The sequence below is a fragment of the Bos indicus genome, chromosome 2 (genome assembly GCF_029378745.1).
Source record: "Bos indicus isolate NIAB-ARS_2022 breed Sahiwal x Tharparkar chromosome 2, NIAB-ARS_B.indTharparkar_mat_pri_1.0, whole genome shotgun sequence".
Classification (NCBI taxonomy): Eukaryota; Metazoa; Chordata; class Mammalia; order Artiodactyla; family Bovidae; genus Bos; species Bos indicus.
In genome coordinates, this window is record NC_091761.1 from 79,458,478 (window position 1) to 79,470,069 (window position 11,592).

General features: G+C 41.5%; 1 protein-coding gene across 3 annotated transcripts in view; it reads right to left on the reverse strand.

The window, feature by feature from the left end:
- Positions 1-10,041, reverse strand: part of STAT1 (signal transducer and activator of transcription 1) — a 38,899-nt gene extending 28,858 nt beyond the window's left edge. For 2 of the 3 annotated variants that reach the window (XM_070769369.1, XM_019974165.2), the window contains exons 1-6: positions 9,902-10,034; positions 6,493-6,621; positions 5,436-5,580; positions 4,046-4,144; positions 1,661-1,750; positions 562-640 (exon numbers count right to left, since the gene is read on the reverse strand). In XM_070769369.1, coding sequence (XP_070625470.1) covers positions 562-640; positions 1,661-1,750; positions 4,046-4,144; positions 5,436-5,580; positions 6,493-6,620 — 541 coding nt within the window. In that variant the 5' untranslated portion in view covers position 6,621; positions 9,902-10,034. Of the gene's footprint in view, positions 1-561; positions 641-1,660; positions 1,751-4,045; positions 4,145-5,435; positions 5,581-6,492; positions 6,622-9,443; positions 9,597-9,901 lie in introns of all 3 variants that reach the window. The other variant, XM_070769378.1, reaches the window with a different exon arrangement.
- Between the last annotated feature and the right edge of the window lie 1,551 nt (positions 10,042-11,592).

The following is an 11,592-nucleotide window of genomic DNA, read 5'->3' on the forward strand; positions in this document are numbered from 1 at the left end:
TCAGGGATGCAGCCAAACATCCTACAATGCCCAGGTTGCTGTCATTCAGTCAGTTGTGTCTGACCTTGGCAACCCCATAGACTACAGCCTACCAGGCTCCACTGTCCATGGTATCTCCTAGGCAAGAATACTGGAATGAGTTGCCATTTCCCTCTCCAGGGGATATTCCCAACCCAGGGATCGAACCCACATCTGCATTGACAGGCAGATTCTTTACCCATGAGCTATCACGGTATCTCACAATGCACAGGACAGTCCCCAAAACAAGGATGTGTGTGCTCAGCTGTGTCTGACTCTTTGCAACCCCATGGACTGTGGCCTGCCAGGATCCTCTGTCCATGGGACTTTCCCAGTAAGAATACTAGGGTCAATTGCCATTTCCTCCACCCAAAATGTCAATAGTACTGAGGTTAAAAAATCCTGGTCTGGTCATCAAGAAGTCAAGACTAGTAATTAAGTCATAGAATATTTGGTAAATATGAAGGAGTATTTGCCTTTGTTAGCTACTGTAGGCAGAAAAAATTATAGGCAATGGACTCTGCTTCAAATGTTAACTCTTACCTCTGTTCTGCAAGGTTTTGCATTTAAAGTCATATTCATCTTGCAAGTCTTCTAGAGTCTTGATTTCATGTTCAATACTCTACAAGTAAAGACATAAACAAGTTTTCCACCATACTCAGAACAAAGACTTTAGGAAACAGATTATTGTTTCTATAGGACCCAGAAAATCAGGGATACAATCCTGCTCTCTCGAAGATAAATAAGATTCATAAAATCCTGCTCTCTCAAAGATGAGTAAGATTCATAAAATTCTAATAATGAATAATTTCTACTTCATTAATAAGTATATAATAACCTTTTTAGAGAATAAAACATATGCCTATTTCTGGACTGACCTACTTGATGTCTACTCATTTAATGAAATGTCTCCCTCAGAGGCAGTAAGGTAAAGTTGCTCCAAAGAACCTGTTTGATAAAATGCCATCTGAAGCACAAAGTCAAGGTCATGCTGGTGTGACCCAGAGACCCACAGGAGAGTGGGCCCCTCAGCAGAAAGGCCGCTTTCACAGACACAGGTCCAGTGCAAAGCTGGACTCCTCACCCTCTCCACACAGCCCCGCAGTGGAGGGGAGTGAACACGTACCACCAAGGACACCACTCCCATAGATGGTCTGGGAAGTTCTATCTTAAAATTACTGTGGATGTTTTACTTTAATCAGAAATTTCCTTCCCTGACATGTTTTTGTTCCCCTTCCAAGCCTTGGAATAAAACAGGTGTTTGAGGAAGACTATGTTTATCCTGGGGTTCTATGTAACCCCAGGAACATGCCAATTTAAGAAGTGAAGCCATAAAGGGCAATTTAGAGCAGAACAGCTAGTTCACTGGGTGATGGGGCAAAGTCCACAGCTACTGCATGATCTTGCAAGGAAGGAAAAGATAAGTTCCATGTTTGGAAGTTATAACACGGGCCATAAATATCTATCTGCTCATTGGTTGCATCAACTTGTTTACTTAGAGATTGGAATTTGGGGGGAACATTTATTCTCAACTACTTAAAAATCTGAAATCAGTGAAAATGTTTACAGTAGGGCAACTGAAACTTTTATTCCCCCCTATAATAAGTTACAGAGAATATGTATACATTTATTCAGTACTCACCATAACTTTGTCTTTCACATTTCTGACTTTGCTGTCAAGCTCCTTCTGTTTGTCTAACATTACAGTGCTCTGGATATTCCCAGACTGCGCCTGTAATGGAAGGTACGTGGTTAGCAGCCATGACTTCCTCTGTTGTATTTACCTGCTGGTTAAGCTCCAAAGTCAAGTCTATACCCTGTGCCCCACCTAACTCTCAGACCTTCCAGAAGCTCCTGCAGGCCTCCCACATGAGTCTGCACAAGAAAAGCTCAGTTCTCGAGGCCCTGGAAAGTGCTGGCAAACTGTGAACAAGCCTAAAGAAAGACTGGGCTCAATTCAGATCTAAACTAAACAAACAGCATATCTAGGATTTTCCATTAGTTCATACAGTTGCCTGGGACCACACAGGAATTTATTTGAGGGTTTTTCAAATGCTGTAGAGAAGATTATTCTTATTTACCCTGTTCTTATTTGTCTCAAAGTCATGCAATTCAGTGTGGTCCCCAGACCAGTATCACCTTACCACCTGGGAGCTTGTTGGAAATACAGAATCTCAGTCCTAATTTGATCACTGAATCAGAAACCCCATTTGGACAAGATTCCAGATAATTCAGAGGCATATCAAAATTGTACAGAGAAAGACAAATATCACAAGATATTGTTTGTGGATATGTGCAATCTAAAATAATAATCTGATACCCCCAGACATCCAGGACCTTCCCCCAAGGCCCAAGAAGGCCTTGCTTCTCTTGGTCACAGCTGTGCAGTCCACTAATCTCCTCCAAAGGGGTCACTGATAACTCAGTGTCTTCTGAGGGGCTTAAAATAAATCAAAAGCCGACAAGCCTTCCAAACGCAAAGCACACCCAAGAGATGGGGCTGACCTGGCAGAGCAGGAATCACCTCCTTCACTTTCTAGTGCTGCCTCGGGGCCAAATGTGAGGAGGGAAAGGTTTAGGTACCCCAAGGTGAACAGTTTACTCTCCTGCCCATCTCTGCTCTTGGCTGTCCACTCAAGCCCATCTGAGATACAGAGTGGCCCGCTGCATAATGCTGTTACAATGAAAAATCCACATGATAATCAAAATTTCTTGCTGAGGGTCTCCCAGGTGCAGGCCATACTGAAGAAGACACACCTCTCTCAGAGGCAGCAATGTGGCCAGCTTTTCCTCTTGACAGTTCTGTTCACTAGGATGAACGAGCCAGCGTAAGCTTGCAACCAATAATACATATCTTTAAATGCTTACTGCAGCAAGGAGCTTTCAGTGTGACAGGAACTAAACACCCAGGGAGGCAGCAGAGCCACAGGAACTGGGTAAATGCTCAGAAAGTGCATGGAAAATGGCATTCACTGTCTCTACTTAAACGCTCTCTCTCCACCCCTACCTCCCAATCTCACAGCTCACTTTATTAGTTATTCCTTAGAGAAATGGACATAAGAAGCATTCCACTGTGTATTCTGACCTTCTCCCCCGATAATGGAATGATCTCAGCCAGAACAACTCAAACCACAGTGGTTTCACTGTCTGCTGGGTTGTTCCTACCACCACATCGATGCAAGGCATGAATAAATGCCACAGTAACTTCAAAATTGAACCCTGATCACCAGGAAGGTCTATATTAGGATTTAAATCATGATTTAAAAAATCTTGGTTGTGGTATAACTCTGACTCATTCACTGTTTGGATGTCTTAGATACCTAACGGATATCTCAGTACCATTCAAAACAAAGCTGCTGATTTCCCCATCAACCCATTCTTTTCTAAAACCTATTGTGTCCTGCCAAAACCCTACTCCTGTCTCTTTCCTATCTTCCCCAGCTTAGTAAACAGTATCTCCAAGTGACGCAAGTCACAAATCACAGTCATCCTAGATTCTTTGCTGCTTCTCACTTCCGCATCAGATCCTTCAGTGTAAGCCATTTTGGTACCATGTGCAGAACATAATGGAATCTGCCCACGTATTTCCACCTCCACTGACTACGCCTCAACCTCACATACTTCCCCTCTGCTCCTTCAGTCTGTTGCAAGAGCCCACTAGCCATCTGCTGCTTCCTTTCCTATCCTGGCACCTCAGAGATGATTCCTGACCCTGATCTAAAGAAACAACCCAAAACTCCACTACTGTCCACATTGTATCATGCTTTATTATCTTCACAGCAACTAAGCAACTATTACAACCTGAAAAGGTTTTTCAAACCTAGAATGACTTCTACTATAATAGGGTCCTTTCTCAAAGTCTGGATCTGTAACATCTTGATGCTTATTTTTCCCCACTTCTTGGGGGCAATAAAATCAGAGAGCTAGTCACCACTGCCTTGAAACAGGGTCTCAATAAAACTTGTTGGATGACTGAATCAATGTTTATTGCTTTATTATCCTTTATGTTCAGTTAGGAAAAAAGTACCTGGCTGATTCTCTGGGCATGATCCAAGATCTTTCTTTCCTCCTTCAGACAGTTACAGATGATCATAGACATCTGTATTGGGTCTTCCTGAAAATTATCCTAGACATGGGTTGTTAGAATAAAAGTAAATTAATCTTCAGAATGTTTAAACCATTGTGTAATATACACGGAAATGAGTTTGTTCATCCTGAACTTACTAAATCCTATATAAGCTATTTTTGGTAACATCAAAATATTCTTTTCACATATTATGACTAAAACTGCTTTAATTGTCCAACCAAGTGCAGGTTCCTAAATTACTTCTTGATTAAAAAAAACAAGTATTTTTGTATACAGTTCCTGTAATATTTTTCATTTTTGTTGCTCTTGGGCCCATTTCTCTTGTTACAATCCTGAGACAATGCAAATGATACAAAAGTTATCCAGAGTATTCCTCAATTAATCTGATGGTCTCTGCTTTGAATTAGACCAAAGACATTCTTTTCAGTTTTTCTGCTTTCTTGTCAAAGGTAGTTGCAAAGTACTGGCAATTGTGCCTTTCTTTATAACAGGTATAACCAAGTCAACTCTGTAGGAGATAAAATTTTTATAAAGTTAATCTGGCTTTCCCACTCACCGGTATTATAAAATCATATATACATTCACAGAGGGTGGGGGAAAAGCTTCTAATTAAGTTGAACAGTCTGGTTGTGAGGAATAAAACAAGACAATGACAGTACTTACTTCCATTAAAACAGAAAAATTCCATTAATACAGAAATAAAAACAGTAACCAGGCTTACCTGAAAGTAACCAGCACTTTCAGGTGCTGAAAGTACTTATGAAGGCCTCCTGAAACACTGACGTATACTCTCTCCTGCCTGCAACTCCCTTTCACTTTTTCTTCCAAGGGAGGGCAACTCCAGCAGAAGCAAGGCAAGGTGGGGTCCAACGCCAGTTCACCACCTCACTCCTGAGCCTCAGAGACGTCAAACCTTTCTGGACTTACTCTTCATCTGTCTACCAAGCACTCAGACTGGACTCATCACTAAAGTTCCTTTGAGCTTTAATATGTTACTACAGCTCACTGCTCTTAACATATAACCCTTTTTCTTAATGACTTAAATATCAACAACTTTAAATAAGACAAGATTTTAGCACCAAATTTCTCTCAGAACTACTTATGCCTAAGTGATAGCCAGAAGCTTGAAAATTCCTTATGTTTACAAAATAAATTGATATTTTATTTTACTTCTGCTATAAAGTATTAGCCACATAAAGGCAGTTTATTGATAGTCTCTGTAATTTTCTAAATACCAATGACAATGTACTCAATAATACCTGCTGAATGAAAAACCTCTCTTATGTAAACATGGAAGCATTTCAACTAAAACACAAAACAAAGGTCATACCTGAAGGTTACGCTTGCTTTTCCTTATGTTATGTTGCAATAAAAAATTATTCTCCAAAGAAAAGCGACTGTATTGATCATCCAGCTGCGATAGCAGGTCATGAAAACGGATGGTGGCAAATGAAACATCGTTGGCAGCATGCTCCCTAGAAGGGTCAAAATGTACACATTTCATTTAGATACTACTTCCCTTGTGGCACAGTTGGTAAAGAATCTGCCTGCAATGTGGGAGACCTGGGTTCAATCCCTGGGTTAGGTAGATCCCCGGAGAAGGAAAAGGCTACCCACTCCAGTATTCTGGCCTGGAGAATTCCATGGACTGTGTAGTCCATGGGATTGCAAAGAGTCGGACACAACTGAGTGACTTTCACCTTTAAATCAACAAAATAAACACAGTTTCCCATAATGAAATGATTAAAAATAACTTAAAAGTGTTTTCCTGGGTTTTATTCCCTTCTTTTGAAACTGACAGTGCTTTTAGAAGCAGGGAGTATAGTATTTCTATTATATAACACTACCATGAACAATTCTAGCACACCAAGCTTGAGCATAAAACTATCAATGGTGATTATCTCTGGAGGCAAAAAATCAATAGGAGCCTTCACTTTCTATGTCAAATACTTTCAGAACATTTAAAATATTTGCAATGAGCTAAACAATAAATTTTAAAACGGAACATATATCAGTTTTAAGAGCTATTTCCTTAATTGGATTACTTTATACTTCTCGTAAGTGTTCTACCACGACTTGGCTTTAACTTACCTCTTTCTATAACCTGGATCCTAACTTGGAAAATAATTTGTATCAGCATCATGTAACTTGTCCAAAGCATTTAGGAGGATGTATAAATAAACTGAAAAGTACATAAAGTTAATGACTAATGCATTTAGCTTTCTAGAGATACATGACATTTTTCAAGTCAACACTCTTTTTTTGCAACAGATAATCCCAACGGCTACTGATGAGATTCATCTGCTAGTCGGTGTAGTACCAAGTCATTCAATCGACAAGTTATTTTAAAAGTAGAAAAACTCCTCCGTCAGGTGAGTTTTCCTTACCAGTCTTGCTTTTCTAGCCACTGTGCCAGATATTGTCTGATTTCCATGGGAAAACTGTCATCATAGAGCTGGTGAACCTGCTCCAGGTATTTGGACTCAAGCTGCTGAAGCTCATACCACTGGGACATCCTATAGGGAAAGAGAGCACGGATCATAAATGGAAGCCCACAGCTCCAAAGAAAGCATGTCTAGCATTGTGCTTCTTCTAAATATCTTGCTTAATCAAAAACATAATTTGTCTCAAATATACTTTTCAAATGGATGTCTATATTCCAAAACCTGTTTTGTTTTGTTTTTTTTTTTCCATTTCCATTTTGGGTCAATATTTTTTCTTCCCCATAAAATACATGTTCAGGTCTTTGCTCAAATGCTAATGTATCAGGCAAGCCTTCTTTGGCCACCTTATTTAAACTGACACTACCTCTCACCCCAGAAAATGCTATCCCTCCTTCTTGATGTACTTTTCTCCATCGCCCTTACCACCATCTGACCTAGGACATATTTTTCTTTTTTATTTTGATTAGTGTCTGTTTTTCCCACTGAAGGGAATGATTTGTCCAGGATAGTGGTAGTGCGAGGTGGGGGAGGGTTGTTCACTGAAGTATCTCCAGAACAGTGCTGGGCATATGGTAGGTGTTCACATGGCTTTAAAATGAATCTGCACTTTTATTAATAAGTGGAAGACACTATTTGCTTTAAGATTAATTGTAAAAACTTTCCCCAAAACTGCTCTTAGAAATTATAGAACATTTGTAATTTGACTCAAAGGACTTTAAACTGGTATTCTATATATCATGATTCACATGATTAAAGTGAATTACTTTTGTTATATATCTTTTAAAAGAGATATTTTCTTCTTTGTCTACTGCACACAACAAAGTTGCACAAAATTCTTAAATCTCAGTAATAATTTTTAAAGACTGAAACTACGTTAAATGCAATTTGAAAAGATAAAGTAATACTATCTCTTTAGATAACTGTAAATCAACTTTTACACAGTAGCCCTGAAGATTAAAAATTAAAACAAAAAACTGATTTAAGGAGTCTGAACATCCATCAGGAAAATGAAAAGCCTCCCTTCATCATAGCGTAAATTAGGACTTATCAGGTTGACCAAAAGGTTCGATCAGGTTTTTGCAACCCAATATATCAGTGCACAGCTAATAATATTCTCAGCAGATGTAAGTCAATCTTGTTCTACTAGGCCTGAGGAAAGGGTTCTGGATTTTCAAACAGGGCATGGAAGAACGTATGCATGCTTGCTGGCAAGCACATGTGTGCAGGCATGAAGTCATGTCTGCTTCACAAATTTCCTTCCAAAGGAAGGTTAAGCATATGGTGGGGCCACAAAACTAGTTAAGCATCACAAAACATCAGTACAAATGAACCCAACTCCACACCTTTGGTATACTTGCTGTAGCAATTTGATTTTTCACTTCAAATTTATCTTACCTGAGTGAAAGACTGCAAATTTGCAGTGCTCTCCCTCCCTACTAAGTATCTAAAAAGGATGTGCCTAAAGCAAATACACTGGCCAGACCATCAACCAGCAGGGGCTGCAACACTCTTCTTAGGGTGAGTGACCACAGGTGACTCACTTTTCTGTCAACAGGGTGATTGTTAAGACTGCATGAGCTAATACAGACACAGCGCCTGGCACTGTGATCAGTGATCAGGTGAGCAGGTGATCAATAAATTCATGCTAACAAATCCAGAATCCACTCCATCTTCTAGCAAAACTTGGTACCAACACGGAGTGGCAAGACCATCCCTCAATCACCTGACTTCTTCCTTTCCAGTCTCAAGACCTCCTGCCTCCATGCCTCCAACACTATTTCCCAATCTAGCCTTCTGCTGCACACGGGTTTTGACCACATCATTCTCTTGCACAAAATTGCTAGTTGGCCAATATCCGACTGATTTCCACTCTGATACTATTTTCATCCATTCACAAAGCAATTCTGTCACTAAATTATCTACTTTTCTTCCCCTGGCTTCGCCCAATATTTCTGCTTTGCTCTAGCTGTCACTCACCCTTGAAAACGGGTTCCCCATAAATTTTTGCCTCTTTAAATTTTACTAGCATTCAAAGACAGGTACAAATGCCATTTCTTCTATAAGCTAAGACATACCCAGAGACAATTAAGCTTTCATTGACTTGTGCCTCACTGCATTTTGCATCTCTATTTGGGTGTCAGACCCTGTTTTCCTTGGTGGCTCAGTGGTAAAGAATCTGCCTGCCAATGCAGGAGATGCAACACACGGGTTTGATCCCTGGGTCAGGAAGATCCCGTGAAGTAGGAAATGGCAACCCACTCCAGTACTCTTGCCTAGAAAATCCCATGGACAGAGAAGCCTGGCAGGCTACAGTCTACAGGGCCGCAAAGAGTCAGACACAGCTTAGCGACTGAGTATGCACACTGACACCCTGTCTTCCTTAAAAAAAGCTCTATGATGTCTCCCCTAAATGATGTAAGCTTCAGATTTGCTGAGACTGTCTTTTTTTTTTTTCTTTTTAAACATCTTCTGCACTTTGGACAGTGTCCTGCATACAATATATGCTCAACAGAAGTCTGTTGAACTGAAATCTAGTAGATTGAATTAGAAAGTAAAGGGCAAACCATATTATGGTCCAACAAGTTTTGAGTCCTGCATCAAACTGCAAACTGGATTGTGCTGAGGGCTCAAGTCTTATTTCCGTCCCATAAAAACAATCAATTCAACTTAAACAAACAATATTTAAAGCACAATCAATCACACCTATTTTTCTTCCCCCAAACTTTTGGTACTAGTCAGAATTTTTTAAAGGCTAATTATATTATTTGGGGATCTGCAGGAACTAATCATCACTTTTACACTTCACGAGCACATTATGTTCTTTTATCCATAAATAGATATATAATTAAGTTTCAAAGTTACATACTCATTAATTTCCGTTAACATTTACTAACCTGTCACCTTGTGCCCCAGCGAAGGGCTAGGGATTCAACACAAGCAGCAGCTACACACAGCACGTCAGATGCCAAGACTGTTGGGTCTGCATGCACAGGGTGCGCCTAGCTTAGACAGCTCTCTAGGGGTGGCACACGGCAAATACCAACTTTCTGCGGAGAGAAGAAAATACGACTCTGCTGGAAGGGGAGGGGAAGAGGGTAAATGGGAAAATGCATTGTTGTGGGGGAGGGGCGGGATTCTATTTCACTTTTTTTTTTTACTACCAGGGCACGACTGACTGGGGCAACCGTGCCATCACCGGAAACAACACCTGGGATACGTGTTCTTTTCCGGATGACGGATTCACCTATCAGCACTTAAAGGCTTGCGCTCGTTGGGCATCCGTCTGCTGGGCCTCGACGAAGCCGGTCCAGGCGCGTCCCACCCCGGCACCCGGAACCTCAAGCTCACTCACTCTGCGCGCCGGATCCCGCAGAGATGGGCGAGAACACAGCCGTGCCTCCTCTCCCAGGTCGCCTCCGCTCTATCTTGGATCTGACTCGCGTCCTCCCGAGTGCGGCAAGATCTGTCCGCAAACTCAGCGCAGCAAAGCGAAAGTATCAGCGGAAAGAAAAGGCAGATCCTGACGCCCCGCCTCCTTCTGCTCCCGCCAATCATCGGGCTGCTGCCGCGCTCGGCCAATTGGACACGGCTGTTCCCCGCGCGTATCGCCTCCCCCGGGCCGCTGCTCTGCCAACCCGCTGAGTCTTTCGTTAGCCTTCCGCTAGGGCTTGTGTCTGGAGGCTTTGAAGCTCAGCTCTGTGTTGCAAATTAAGGGTTATGTTTACACATACTTTAGAGAACAGCTAAAAGGAAGTTATGTGTTTGCAGAGGCCCAAACTGGGAGATCCTTACATTAGCCCCAAATCTGAAAATTCGAGGCAGAGGACACAGGTGGGGACATTGTCGTTTTCGAATCTCAGCTTAGCAACTGACCTACCTCCTTGTTGCTAAACCCGGAAGACGCTTTTCTATCCTCACCTTATGTGACCACTCAGAAACCTGCGCAGCTGACACCTCCATTCTTTAACACTTCTCCGTGGGCCATGATGACAACATACCTTCCTTGCTTCTTCCTACCTCTCTGCTATTTCTTTCTCCATCTCTGCCACCAAGCTGCTCAGTGTTAAGTGTGGTCATGATTCATATTTGGTCTACTTTACCTACACTTCTCAGGCTGTTCTGCATTGACCTCATCCACAGTATCTGTGTCCTAGATAATGTAGAACTTCTACACCCGTACCGTGTCCACACGACTCCTCTGAGCGCTATACCCACTGTACAGCCCTCATTTGACTTTCCACTTGGATGTCTGGTGAGCTCTAAAAACTAATTATGTTCAGAACCATCTCATCATTTTTCTTCTTAAACCTGCCCTTTTTCTAGAAATAATCCATGCCAGAAAATTAGGAGCCACCTTTAACATTGTCTTCTCACCACCCACGCCCACACCGGTCCTCAAGCCTTGTTGAATTTTCCTCCTAAATACTTTTCAGGTCTCATTGCTTCTGGTCATCTTCTGTGCCATTCCCCCTTTTCTCTCATTTGGATCTTTGCAGTAGATTTCCCAAATGGCTGCCTCACTTCAGTTCTTTACTCCCATTTAATCCATTTACCCTATAGCAGTTTGGTTTGTTTTTTAATTGCAAAGCAGATCATGTGTTTGCAAACCTGAAAATCCTCTGATGACTTTTCTGAATAAAATCCAAATTTATTAATGAAACCTATAAAGCCTTGGTTTCCCTATCACTTTCTTTAACCTCATCTTGTGCCACTTTTTCCTTACTTCAGCAGGGTTTTTTTTTTTTTTCCTGCAAATAAGACAAGCTCTTTCTACAAACTCAGGACCTTCTTACCAGCAGTTCTCCATTTGGAAAACCCCTTGAGCCAATGCCCTCCCTCCCAACTTCTTTGCTGGCTAACTTATCTTTTTGTTGTTAGCCACATTGCTAAGTTGTGTCTAACTCTTGCAACCCCATGGACTGTAGCCTGCTAGGCTCCTCTGACCATGGATTTCCCAGGCAGGAATACTGGAGTGGGTTGCCTATTCCTTCTCCAGGGGGTCTTCTCAACCCAGAAATCAAACCTATGACTCCGGCATTGGCA